Source organism: Euphorbia lathyris, chromosome 2 (assembly GCF_963576675.1).
Source record: "Euphorbia lathyris chromosome 2, ddEupLath1.1, whole genome shotgun sequence".
In the NCBI taxonomy this organism is placed as follows: Eukaryota; Viridiplantae; Streptophyta; class Magnoliopsida; order Malpighiales; family Euphorbiaceae; genus Euphorbia; species Euphorbia lathyris.
In genome coordinates this window covers 49,396,081-49,409,962 of record NC_088911.1, presented here as the reverse complement: position 1 = coordinate 49,409,962, position 13,882 = coordinate 49,396,081, and the positions used below count along the sequence as shown (strand labels likewise).

General features: G+C 37.8%; 1 protein-coding gene across 2 annotated transcripts; it reads right to left on the bottom strand.

Moving 5' to 3' along the window:
• Positions 1-11,320: 11,320 nt before the first annotated feature.
• Positions 11,321-12,502, bottom strand: LOC136220412 (HVA22-like protein c). Of its 2 annotated transcripts, none has more exons than XM_066008234.1 (5): positions 12,359-12,502; positions 12,223-12,249; positions 12,022-12,144; positions 11,694-11,946; positions 11,321-11,534 (listed from the first exon to the last, which is right to left on the bottom strand). In XM_066008234.1, the coding sequence occupies exons 1-5, from the start codon at positions 12,418-12,420 to the stop codon at positions 11,496-11,498; spliced, it is 504 nt and encodes a 167-aa protein (XP_065864306.1). In that variant the 5' UTR covers positions 12,421-12,502; the 3' UTR covers positions 11,321-11,495. The 2 variants fall into 2 exon arrangements, with proteins under 2 accessions (XP_065864306.1, XP_065864305.1); XM_066008233.1 differs by having other exon boundaries at positions 11,321-11,538; positions 12,359-12,500.
• Positions 12,503-13,882: the final 1,380 nt, after the last annotated feature.

Genomic DNA, 13,882 nt, shown 5'->3' with positions numbered 1-13,882 from the left:
AAGAAACACCTGAATCCCCTTTGATGAAAAGGAAGAAGGTTAACACCTTAAAAACAGTTGAAACTGATCCCCTAGATGGAGCTATCTCTGAAGGTCATGGAACTGACCTAGTAAAAAAAACTGAGAGAGAAGTGGAAGCTGAAACTCATGCTGAGGAAGAAGTTCATGTTGAGCAGGAAGAAACCACTAATGTTGAGCAACATCAGGATAATGCTGAGGAGACAGCTGAGAAAGAAGAAAATGTTGCTGTTCAGGATCATGCTGAGCAACTTGAGAATCCATATGTAGAAGAGGAGACAGTTGCTACTGAGTCCAGTGAAGGTATTCCAGCTGACCCTTCATCCCCAAAAGCTCCAACACGACGGAGACTCAAAAAGAAGGCACAAAAGCGAATTGATCTTATGGACAACTTTCCTATTGATGATATTGAGACTGACCTCTCCACAATCCAGTTCCAGTATTTCTCGAATGATGCTGAAACTGAGTCACCTCCAGCAGATCCCGTACAAAAACAAGCCTCTGTTACTCAGGATGAGGAACAAGCCAAAACCCCTGAAGATCCAATCCAAGCTGCTCAAGATGGATCAAATCCTGTTTCCACTTCACCCATTCAAGATGAGCAGGTCAACATGCCTAATCAAACTCCACCTCCAACTCAGAATGTTGATGACACAGCTCCTGAAATCAATCAAAGACCAGGTACCAATCAAGGTACTCAATCTGGCAAAGAACCAACTCCTCCACCACCATCAAGCTCAATACCAGCCTCTGAGTCTCATGCTGCAACATTCACATACTTGAATGCCACAGAGTCAGGACGCCGTATCATTGCTTCTGCTCAGTCCTTGCTTCAAGATTTGAACCTTCCTCAAGCTGATGCAAATCAATCTACTCAAGCTGAGTCCTCCCAATTGTCAGGTATCACTCAGCTCCTAAATGAACTCAGAGGACTGAAGGATCTAGTCAGCATCATGACTACGGTTCAGACTCGGCAACCCAATCAAGATCAAATAGCAAAACTGACCGAATTGGTGCTCACAATGGCGAACCATATGAATTCGCTTGAAGGCAAAATTCAATAGCTAACGGAAGTCAATCCAGGGTATGCCACTTCTACTGAACTTCAAGGATATTTTACCAAGTTAACTGAAGAACTGACCAAATCAAGCGCCCCTGGCAATGCTGAGTTTGCCACCTCTATCGAACTTCAACAATGCTTTACCAAGCTTCATGCTGAGCTGACCAGTACGCGTGACCTAGTATCCTCCTCTTCTCAGTGTACAATTGACCAGCTGAGTGAAGCAGTAAGCATACTCAACATCAACAAGGCACAAATGGATGTTGATCCAGTTTCCAACAGTGAACTCCTGAGTTTTTCCCAGGCCATTATGAAAGCCATGCGCATCAACAATGCCCAGCGGATGTTCTATGATTCTGCCTTGCTCAAGATGTACCATTAATCTTTTGGTCAGATCACCGGCTCGCTCACCTGGCTGAGCAAATCCCTTGAATGCCTACTTAGCATGAACAGCAGCTCCCTCCGGGTTCCTCGGCATGTCCAGGATGACAGTGTTCCTGTTATTGATGGTTTGGGTGAAAGCACTAAGCGGCTTCAGCGCTACTCCCATTACCTTTCCAATGCCGCACGAAATGAAACCTTCCTTTATAAACCCGATGATGGCAAAACGGGGGAGACAAGTCAAGGTGGAACTCAGCTTCCAGGTAATGTCTCAGGAAGTAAAGACAAAGGTAAAGGAATAGCTCAAGCTGACCACCAAACTCAGAAGAAGAAGAAGTAGAACTAGATGTAGTCTAGTAAATGTTTGTTTAGAACGTGCATAGAAACCTTCATGTATGTGTTTGCTTTATTTTCTTATTTAATCTATGCCAAGTACTGTTTTCTCAATATAGTCGATAAAATTGAACAAACAAGTTAAGAAGTAAAACATACTCAGTATAAATTAACACTAAAACACTTAGATAATAAACTGAGTAACAACATACTTCTAGTATTTTTGAAAGCTGACTTAAAACTCAAAAATTCAGATCTTGAAAAATCCAACATTAAAACTAAGTCAGTATACACAAATGTCTTAAAGATAATTCAAAAAATCTTGGAAGGTTTAGAATTAAGTTAAGACAATATGTGCAACCCTTACGAGGGAGTCATTTCAAAAATATCAATCATGGGGTAACTTATAACTGAGTTCCATAATTATGTATTTTGCCAACATCAAAATGGGGGAGTTTGTTGAAACACCTTTCCACAAGATTTTGATTTGACAAAATCATCCATGATTAAAGAGGCAATAAAATTAAATGCTTTGATTTAATTCTACTAATGTGTTTGTTCAATATTGAGTGCAAATATATATATATATATATATATATATATATATATATAAAGTAAGACAGGTTAGAAGTTAGCATAAGCCAAAGCTGAGTTAAACGGAACTCAGCATGAAAGTATGAGAAGCTGAGTGGAGTAGAACTTAGCATCAGAATCTTCCTTCAAAGTCGCCAGAACGAAGCTGACTAAGAAGGAACTCAGCTTGGAAGTAGAACATTCGGAGATAACGAATGAAGCTGAGTGACAGTCAGGACAGCATGGAGGATCCGTTCACTAAAGGACAAAGTCTGCCAATCTTCTGCACCAATAATTGAAACCTCGAAGACACACAAAAGACTAATTCCAAGAAACATGGGTCATTGGATTATTGGTAAAAGACAACTGGCACAAAAAGACAAGTCTGATGCATGAAGACAAAACCTGACGCCTGGAGAAAACAGAGGAAGGGAATGGCAGTACAGACTGAAGCTGACCAGAATCTGTCCCTTAAAAGAGCCGTTTTGGTGTTAACGGTAACAACAATTCAAACGATCCAAATATGCAGTTTTCCTTCTATAAAAGGACAATGAAGAACCTTGGATAATCACTGAAGCATCAAAAGAAAAATACAAAGAGAGAAAATCTTGAAAGCACTCAAATACAAAAAGATCTTACACCAACTTTTCATTCTCTGTGTAAATGCTAGATTGATTGTTTTGTAATCATCTAAAGTGTTCTTTAGTTGAAAAAGAACAAGTTTATGATCAATAGGAATATTGAGAGTGTTAAGCTGAGTGCTTGGTTGTAAGCATTCAGTGGTAGAGAAATCTAGGTGCTGGGTTGTAGCACTTAGTAGGAGTTGAGTAGACGAATAGAGGAAGGTACTCTTGCATATTCAACTGCCTTGTAATTGGTTTGTGCTCTACCGTTAAAGAGCTCAGTATTGGATTCAAAAAGCCCGGAGGACTCTGGGGACTGGATGTAGGCAGAGAGGCCGAACCAGGATAAGTGATACTGAGTAATCTCTAAACTCTCTCTCATATTGCATGTGTTGTTTGCTTTATTTACTCAGCATATAAATTGCCAAAGCTGACCTTGAGTAAATAAGTGGTGCTGAGTTAGAAGCTGACCTCCAAGAGTGTCAATTCCTAACTTACAAGAAAATACCTTTAGTCAACATCTGACTAAAGCTGTCTTAAAACATATCTCACCAAGCTGACCAAAAGCTGAGTTAACAAACTCCTAAAATAACTTCTAGTCAGCATAATTGAACGCGAAAAAGTTATATTAGTTCCTAACCCCCCCCCCCCCCCCCCCCCCCCCCGTGGAACTAATTACTAGGGACCAACACATCTGTCATCCCAAAAGGAGACTAGTTTCCCGTTACCAATGCTCCAAGAGAGTCTCGCAACAAATTCGTCGAACACTTCATGAAGGCTCCACTAAAGGTGGGATCGATTTCCTACAATTCTTTGTGCCCCCCTAAAAATGATGTCATTCCGATACTTAGCCGTGAGGACCGAGACCTAATATGCCTGAGGCTCTTTCCATAACCGCCATAACAGCTTCATCAGGAGTATTTTGTTATTATCTTCCGCTTTCCTAACCCCCGTACCCCCTTTATCTTTGGGGAGGCAGACTTTATCCCAAGGTAGGAGGTGTAATTTATTTCCTTGGGGGGTATTTCCCCAGATGAAGGCCAGATTGAGTTTGTCCATTCTATTCATCATACCATTCGGGAGCTTGTTGGTTTGCATTATGTGGTTCGGAGAAGCCGATGTGACGGATTGGACCAATGTAATCCGACCAACAAGGGACAATGAGCTCGCTTTCTAGGAGCTAAGTTTGGATTGCATATGGTTTATTGTTTAAGCAAAGGTAGTCAGCTTAACCCGATCGTGGAGTAATGGAACACCTAAGTACTTCCCAAGGCATTTAGTAAGAGGTATGTGGCAAGTGTTGCTTATTTGACGGGCTAGGTGCATTGGGACATTCCTTGTGACGCATAATTTGGACTTATGCAAATTAATTTTTTGGCCAGAGAATTCGCAGAATCTCTCCATAACCCTTATGAAGCTTGAAATTTGTTGGTTGTCAACTTCCAGAAAAACTAGGATATCATCGGCAAAGAACAGGTGGCTAATTGGCGCTCCATTCCGAGACAATTTTATTGGTCTGGTGGTATTTGAGCCCACTACATCTTGAAGCATGTGATCTAATCGAGCCATACACAACATAAAGATATATGGAGATATCGGGTCCCCCTGTCTGACACCTCTGGTAGGGATGAACATATATGTCATTTCCCCATTGATGAGGACTTGCATCGAGCTACTGGTTACACATCGATTCACCACCTCCCTCCAGCTTGGAGGAATGCCTGCTTAGGTCATAGTTTCAGCAATAAAATCCCATTTTAGTATGTCATAGGCTTTTTCCATGTCTATCTTGATTGCTATAATGCCTTTTCTGGCTTTTTTATGCATATTGAGTGGATAGCTTCCTGTGCAATTACGATATTATCCATTATCTAGATCACGGGGATAAAGCTACCTTAACTAGCAACAACAATATCAGGGAGTAGTAGACGAAGCCGGTTAGCAATAATTTTAGTTACGAGTTTGTAGACAACATTGCACAGACTAATGGGTCTAAATTGGAGAAGATAGGTAGGATTGGGGACCTTCGGGATGAGTACTAGCAAGGTTTGGTTCACCACATCAATATTCTCAGCAGTAGCGAAAATCTTAAAAATATAATGACAAATTGATTCTTGCACAGTATCCGAATGTTTTTTAAAAAAGAATGCTGGAAGGCCATCCGTACCTGGTGCTTTAGTAGGCTTCATGTCGAAGAGTGATGTTTTGATATCATCCTTAGTGACAGGCCGAAATATGCTTGCTAGTTGTGCCTCTAAAACCTTCCAAAAAGTTGTTGTCGTTTGGAGTTGATCACTAGGCTGATTCGTCTCTTCCTGGTAGAGTTTCTTATAGAATTGAAGGGCATGATGCCTGATATCCTCTAAATCATACAACCAATTTCCATTCTCATCTTTAATGGCTTCTATTTTGTTCCGTTTCCGCCTAATAATCGTTTAGAGGTGGTAGAACTTTATGGTCCGGTCTCCTTTGGATATCCATGTGCTTCGGGATTTCTGGAACCACAGTGTTTTTTCCTGTCTAAGGAGTGCTGTAAGTTCATTTAGAAGTGTTCTTTCGAGTCGGCACAAACTATCATCAGAGGTTTGTAATTTTTGGATCCCTGTAAGTCGTTTCAGAACTCTGTGTTTTCTAGCAAAGAGATTGCCAAAGACACGTGTGTTCCATCTGACAGCGCGTGTACGGAATTCGGTGGCTGCCATTGCTGGATGAATATTGCCGACCCACAAATCTTTCACAATACTGTCAAATCCTGTATGGTCCTCCCAAGCCATTAGGTACCGAAACGGGCGGCGCTCCTTGCTCCCCACCAGGCCATTAGCTTTAAACAGGATTGGTGCATGGTTTGAGTGGCGGAAAGGAAGGTTGATGACGGAGGCATCCTGAAAGGCGGTTCTGCTTAAAGTTTTTCCATATACTTTATCCAGGCGGACCGAGAGAAGTCTGCATCGCCAAGTGAATCAAAGCCCTAAGAAGCCAAAATCTATTACCCCACATTCCTCCATCAATGCCTTATATTTGAGGGCTCTGTTGAGATATTGTACACTGCCTCCCCTTTGGTCATCTAGGGAACCTATATCGTTGAAATCACCCATAAGTAGCCAAGGGACAGCTATATCCCGGCCTAGCGCGACTAATTCTTCGCAGAGGATTTCCCGTTGATAGAGACACAGGGCTGCATACACTACCGAAAGTAAACTCACCAGCTTGCCATTTTGATTAACCTCGCAATGAATGAATTGATTATGAATTTGAAGGACCTTAATTTGCACTAAGTTGTCCTCCCAGATCACCCAGATCCCTCCTGACCAACCTTGAGCCTCAGACCTCACACAGTGCCAACCACGGAACTTACCCACAATTCGATCCGCTGCATTTCCACTAACTTTGGTTTCCAACAAAGCAAAAATCGGAGGCTTGTAATCCGGAGCATATCTTTGACATGTAGGCGTGTGTTTCTATTCCCTGCACCTCTTACATTCCAAACTAGACAATCCATGAATTTTTAAAGTTGAGTGGAGGATTCGGAATGGCTGAATCAGATAGAGCATTTATTTACACCACCTGTCTTCCCCGTGTGTGGGGTGCTACCATGATGCTTCAGCTTTTTGTCTGAGATTATCGATTTATCCGGCTTATCAACCTTCATTGGGCTCTCATTGGGGTGTGTGGCACATCTATCCTGTTTCAGGGTTGATCGTTTGCCAGTTTGTTGTTCTTTCTCCAAATTCTGAGTTTCACCCTTTGAAATTTCTAGTCTAGGTGTTGAGATGACCTCTGTATTTGCAGTTGGAGGTTGTATACCTAGCGGTGCTACTCCGGTTGTTCCTCTTCATCCATGCCATATAGGATGTTGAAGCGTGATCCCTATCCGTTATCGTCGAAAGGGATTCGACTCTTTTGGTCTCCACTGTGCGGGGCCTTTTGCCCTGGTTCTTCCTATAACATTGCTTTTATGCTAGGCATGGATTGTACATTGTGTTGTTGTTCCTGGTTTTTCATTGCGTCAGTATAGTTTGCTCTGTTTCTGCGTCTAACCGGTTTCTTTGCTGTCATCCACGGTCCATAATCCTTTGCAATAATTTCACTGACTATTTTGTCCAGCTCCAAACCTTGGTTCGCCTCATTTTGTCATTGTAGCTCAGCTTCCCTGACCGCTTGAGATTCCGGGCAATGTTCAAATGAGTGACCATACCTCCCACATTCATAACAAATCATATGGAGCCCTTCATATTCAATTATATGCACCGTATTTCTAAGTTTGAATTTGGAGAGTAAAGGGTTATTAAGATCTACCTCTACAAAAACTCGGGCGAACTTACATCTCTCAACCGAGATAGACTTCTTATCGACTGAGTGAACTTTGCCAACTTAGCTCCCAGCTTGGTCAGGAAGAGGTGATTATAATATTCCATGGGCAACCCTAGAAATCTGACCCATATGAGGATGCGATTGACTGTGGCGTTGTGGGGGTCGAAGTTCGGTTTCCATCGTTGTATTGCATGCACATGATCAACTATTAGGTAGGGGCCTCCCCTCACAGCCAATTCAAAGTCGTTAGCACTTGAGAACTTTGTTATATAGAATTCATTCTCTAGATCAATCAAGGAAACTGTGCCTTCCCGAACCCAAAACTGTGTGATTTTCTGCTGCAGAAACAAAATCCTGCCTTTTTGCCTAAGACTTTGATGATTAGGGAGTGACGCCAAGGTTTCCATAGCTGTTTCTTGTCTGCCACCGATAGTCGTATCAATGGGCAGCGAGGGTCATCATATTCCTCCTTTTTGTCTTTAGAATTATCAAGCCACAGCTCCTCTTGAAGGAAAGGGTCAGTCTCTGGGACAAATTCCATATCAGAATCTTCATCTTCAGCTCGGCCCAGGACTGCATTTTTCCAGGTGACCTTCCTTCTCGCATGTGATTGGATTGAGTCTTGGGCACCAGGATCTTCATACGCCCCATCCTCTCCCTTAACCTTTTTCTTGCTCCGGGGAAGCATAGTGACTAGCCGGCGTCGGTTCGCCAGGATCACTGCTCATGCTGCTTGAAACAGTAACGCTATCTTCTTCGCTTGCTTCGAGAGAATTGCTACAGTAATTCTTTAGTTTTCTTTTTGGTTTCTATTCATATTTATTCTTTTTAAATGTTATTTGGAATTATATATACGTACTTTTCAAAGAAAAGAAAAAAAAAAATAAGAAATACATTGTTGAGTTTAGATTACAATCCATGGTATTTTTATCTTAAAAAAAACTATTCTTACATCTCGACAAAATACTGCTCCGAAAACACAATTTTCTAAATTAAAACCATAAATCATATGCTTGATATTTTATTTTTTTTACTAATTTGACAGTTTATGAACTAAATTCATATTTAAATTCATTTTATACCATTGTAATTCAATTTTGAAGTTTGTATTTTTCTAAATATGTAAATATCATTTTAAAAAAATAAAAATACTTTTAATTATCTTTTCAACTTAATAATATATTTTTAAATATTTGTTAACCTATCACATGACGGTGGGGTTGCTTGTTGTTTCTATAGTTGGTATCACGAAATTGGGAATTGATATATAAAGAAATTGAAGTTTCGGCGACTATACATACATGGCAGTGGTCTGGATAGTTTCAAATTGAATTGTCATGTATGTTCCAACTATCGTTCTTCACATCAAATTTTACAGACTCAAATTTTACAGACTCTAGGACGATATTCAATTGATATATTAAGGGTCTGTTTGCAGGGTCGGTCCTGATAAATTAGAGGTCCTAGGCAAAACAAACAGTAAGGGCCCCTTTAATATAAAATTTACTAATTGATTTTTATTCATATCATTGCATAAATTAATTTTTAAATTTTAAATTTAATCAATTTAAGGTAATAAAATGAAATTTTTTTTAATTTTTAAATTTAATCAAATTAAAAATAGTTATTCTAAAATGAAATAATAAAATGAAACTTGTCTTCTTACTCTTGACTACCCATAATATTTATATATTAAAAATATATCAAAAAAATTACAAAACTAGGAATCAAACTCATGCCTTCTTTAGTTGGAAGACAATGCAATACCATTATGTTAGTTTGAATTTATTTGTAATACTTTTTTTTTTGAAACAAAAATGAAATTCATTCCTTAAATCAAATCAGCAACAATAGACTCCTGCAACCAAACCGAGGCAGAAAAGGACACAAACTCGCTAGCATTGGACAAGGCATGTCGTGCAACGACATGAGCTCCCTTGTTCGCTAAGCGTGGAGAGAAAGACACTTTATAATCGTGTCGATAACTTAACAAAGACTTACAATCCTGAATAATTGATCCATAAACTGACAAGTCCGGATCAGACGAATTGACACTATTAACCACAATCAAGGAGTCACTCTCAAACAACACATTAATACAATTAAGATAAATGCACCAATGCATTGCATCCCGAAGGGCTAACGCTTCAACTTCCCTGATATCTTCAACAATTGGGATTAGGCGACTACGGCAAGCCATAAAAGAACCATCAGAGGATCTAAGCAAAGCTCCCACCCCACTCCGGGCCTCAGCTTTAAAGGTAGCTGCGTCACAATTGCATTTGACAAAGCCAAGAGGGGGGCAAGACCATCTAGTGTCTCGTACCTGTGCCGCCATTTGCCGCGGTGTGTGCGCGTGGTGATGGGGAGGGCAGACAAAGGCCGGGCCAACTGCCTGAGGACCTAGGATCGGACGGTGCTGTGCATTGGGGTCATCTGCGTATTTTTTGGGCCCCCTTCCGGCCTTGGGCCCTAGGCCGACGCACCCCGGGCCTAGGCCCAGGGCTGGCCCTATCTGTTTGGTTCAGCTTTTAACTAATAGTTGTTGCGGTTGCTGCTAACTGTTGCTATTAGCTGTTTAATTATTAAAGTTTGGTAAAATTATATTGAACTGTTGTTGTTTAGATTTAAAATGTCTATTATGGGCATGTTTTAAATTAATCAACAAAGAAATTGTAAAAGGGATAAGGTGAAAAAATGCTAATAACGTTTACAACTAGGAGTAATTTTACTCTTACCGTCTAAAATTATGCAATTTTACCCATAACATTGACAGCTAATGTCAATTTCAGACATTATTATAAACACAGGTATTCTATTTCTTATTCTACACCAATTGCACATATCATTTACATATTTATTTTTTGTGATTTAATGATAAAATTGAAAATAAATATTTATAAATTTAGCAAAATACAGACAATATATTTATTTTTTAATAAAATTTCACGTCTATTCATATATTTGTAATCTGTTACTAATGATGATAAAATGATGCACAAGTGGAGTGTAGATGATAATATTCATGACCAAGAAGATAGTTTGATGAATTATTTCTCAAATTGACCTAACTTGTCAATGTTAGGAGTAAAATTACTCTTGACCGCCAACATTAGGTATAATTGCACTATTTTAGAAGTTAAGAGTAAAATTACTCCTATTTATAAATGTTGGGGGTGCTTTTGCACCTTATCCTATTATAAAAAACGTGTTACCCAAATTAATAAAAATAATCTATATAAAATAAAAAATAAAAAATTTATTGAACGCAACAAAACTTTGTTCAAGATAATTTCGCTAATAAAAAATAATTACAAACAGCTCAAAAGCTTCAAAACACTCCAGTTTTTTTAGAGAAAATGTTAAATACTACAGTTATATGAATCTAACCAAACATTATATTTCCTGATCCTTGGAATAAAACGTTAAACGCTCCTCCAAAATGCATAAATAAACACCCAATATGATAACATCAATCAAGTCATCTTCGCATGTTGTTAATTTAAAATGTCAGAATTAAGAGGAGATGTTTAATATTTATGCAATTGTATAGTATTATTTATAAGGGGCTGACCATTAATGGGATTGACAAGAGCGCCACTGCCATTTGAGGTCGCCGAGAAATAGCATGAAAAGAGGGGATTGGTTCCAAAGTTATAATCAGTTGGTTCTAGAGTTGTAATAAAATAGTGGCTCTGATACCATAAATTTAAATTGCAATCTTAATGTTTGTATTTAGAAATAACGATGAATATATACATGTATAAGTAGGGTTTAATTAAAATCGCTAATATGTAGACTTTCCTATAATCAGTGAGATTCTTTCCTATACAATACAAGGACATTACTTCCTAAACAATAATATGACAGCTATACATTCTACTGTATTTTAGCTAGGTAATCTGTAAATTTCAATATAAATTCTAGGTGTGTGGTTTGTTCTGACTTTTGAGTGGGGAGACCAATCATCCCTAAACTTTTTGATCTAAAAAAAATTAAAATATTTAAGATAAAGCAAACATAAGAATGAGGTAAAACATAGATACCCCATACTCCAACAAACATATATAGATAGATTCAGTTGTTGCATAAACAAAATACTTCACCTAGAAAACAGGATACATTTATATCATTGCAAACAAGCCACAAATATATATATATGCTTAATTTTCAATATATGTAGTCATCATCAAAGATCATGTAATTGCCTCCCCTCCTTGCTCTTTCCTCCCTATCTGTCTGCAGCAAAATTATTACATATCTTGAATTATTAATATACAAAAAAACATGTTTGAACGGTAAAGATCTCAAGTTCAAGTTGTTTAAGTTAGATATCTCAAGTTGTCAATCATAGTAAAATAATAAACTTTAATTGGGAAAGTCAAACAGCGCACCTTGTTAATGAGCCTCTCAAAAGCTTGAGTACCATGTTGTTCCATATATTTCTCAGCAGCAGTTAAAATGTCATCTTGTTTAGTAAAAAGACTATCTTTGCTTCTTGGAACGAACCAGATTCTCTGAGCAGTAGATTGTGGGTTAATGTAGAATGGCCTAATAAAGTGCTTGTAAACATGTGCTGCCCCATTAAAATGTGGCAACACTAACCAGCATGTTAGGATCAGCTTTGCATAAGCCCAGATGGGTAAACTGCATCATTAACTTTACTTAATTAATATTAAATACCTCTTAATAGTATATATATATGATTGAATGAATAATTACCACTCCAATATTTTGGAAAAAGTTAGCTCGAATATGGTGAGCATTGAGTAAAGAACCCAATAAGTGAGCCACTGTTGATCATCAGAGAGAGATTTAGTCTCTATTGCCTTAATTGAAGCATATCTGTTAATTATAAACATCAACATTAGTTAATTTCTTCAGATTGAAACCATTTAGTAGAGTACAGAGATGTGAACTTACAAAGGGTAAACAAGAGTGACCAGAGGCCTGCATTGCATTTGAGAATTAATTAATTAAATTAAAAGTCGTTTTTGAGTTGGAAAATAAGCATAATGTATACAAAAACTGCAGCAAAAGAAAATTAAGGAGAACTTACAGAGCAAGAACATCAAAGTTTTTGGCGACAACTTGGAGAAAGTTATTGCTGGAGGCTCCCATTTCTATGTTGAGAAGCAAGATGCTGAGTGTTTATAGAGAGAAGTGGAGAAGCACTGTAAACTGAGACTGATTTAATGAAAAGATGATAAAAAAGGGTCAAAAAGAGAATAAGATAAAGTGTGAAAAGGAGACTTTGTGGTATGCACAACAAAAGAGGCACCGATTGATTGGTTACTACTATTTTGTTTTATGCAATGAAAATAACCATGAAATTGTTGGAATAAAACACCTAAAGATCTCTGTTTCTACGAAAATATGTCTCTAACAGCATCTCCAACATACGCGTCTAAAAGAGTACCAAAACTTACTAAAATAATAGTATTTTATTGTCTTTTTCATCCACATCATTTTTGGCAACTTTAATTTAAAAAATGCTCCAATAGAGGTTGCTTAAAAAGTTGCCACTATAATCCTATAAATTATTATTTTATTATAAAAAAATATTCCAGATTTATTATTTCTAGGAGAATATATTAAAAAATAATTAAACAAGGTTGCCAAAAATTGACAACTTTCCTTGGCACCCACAATCACTCCAATAGTGGGCACCCTTTAAAAGTTGTCAAACCTGATGCCACATCAGCTGCCACTCTTTTAGGCACCCTCTATTGGAGATGCTATAAATCAAATTGTTTTTAACCATTTACTTCCTCCATTCTTTTTTACTTGTGGTTTAAGATTTTTCATCAACAACAATGTAATATTAAAAGCATTTCCAATAAAGAATGTTTAAAAAAGAGACATATTAAGATGGAATGAGAATGAATCCATGTTTATCAAATTGGATTGTTAATATAACAATGTAAATTGAATAAATAGAGATGAAAGACAAAGCGATATTTACTCTTTGATGAATGGAACAAAATACTTAAATAAAACTGAAGTAAAATGAAATTATAAACTTAACGGAATGTAAAAAACGAAAATATAATTTGAACTATAACTAAGCTAGAAACTAAATTCATAATATTACAATGGACAAAATCCCCTACCTATAATGCTCTTGGTCAGCTTCTAATCTGATTAGGTCTTCTAGACTTTTTCTGATCGGATAAAATCGGACCTTTCGGAATAGAGTTTCGATAGGAATCAATTCCAACTTCTGCCATAGCTCACCGAGCTACTTGGAAATTTTGTGGTTTTTGAAGGTTGACTTTTTTTATCCTTGGTTGACTCTGAACCATTGCTCCTCGTCGACATAGTATTGCAGCTCGTCAAATTACTTCTATAGCTCGTCGAGTTGCTTGCTCTATTTTTATCCTTTTTGCTCCTTTTAAGATCTGATTGTACCTGAAATGGCTTAAAACTCTTATCATACCAAGATGAGGCAGAAGACACTATATATCAAAGTAAAACAACGATAAAAGCATATAAATAGGGCTAAAACTAGACTCTAAGACTCTATATAATATGGCGATAACAAGTTTCATGCAAGAAATTACTAAAACAAGCAGGTGTTTAA

What these genes read in the sequence shown, in the direction of transcription:
- LOC136220412 (XM_066008233.1), bottom strand. Translation starts at nt 12,420, where the DNA reads ATGGGAGCCTCCAGCAATAACTTTCTCCAAGTTGTCGCCAAAAACTTT. An exon ending in TTTTCCAAAATATTGGAGTG is followed by an intron (nt 11,947 to 12,021) that starts GTAATTATTCAT and finishes TTAATGATGCAG; the next exon opens with TTTACCCATCTGGGCTTATG. An exon ending in TTGAGAGGCTCATTAACAAG is followed by an intron (nt 11,539 to 11,693) that starts GTGCGCTGTTTG and finishes ATTTTGCTGCAG; the next exon opens with ACAGATAGGGAGGAAAGAGC.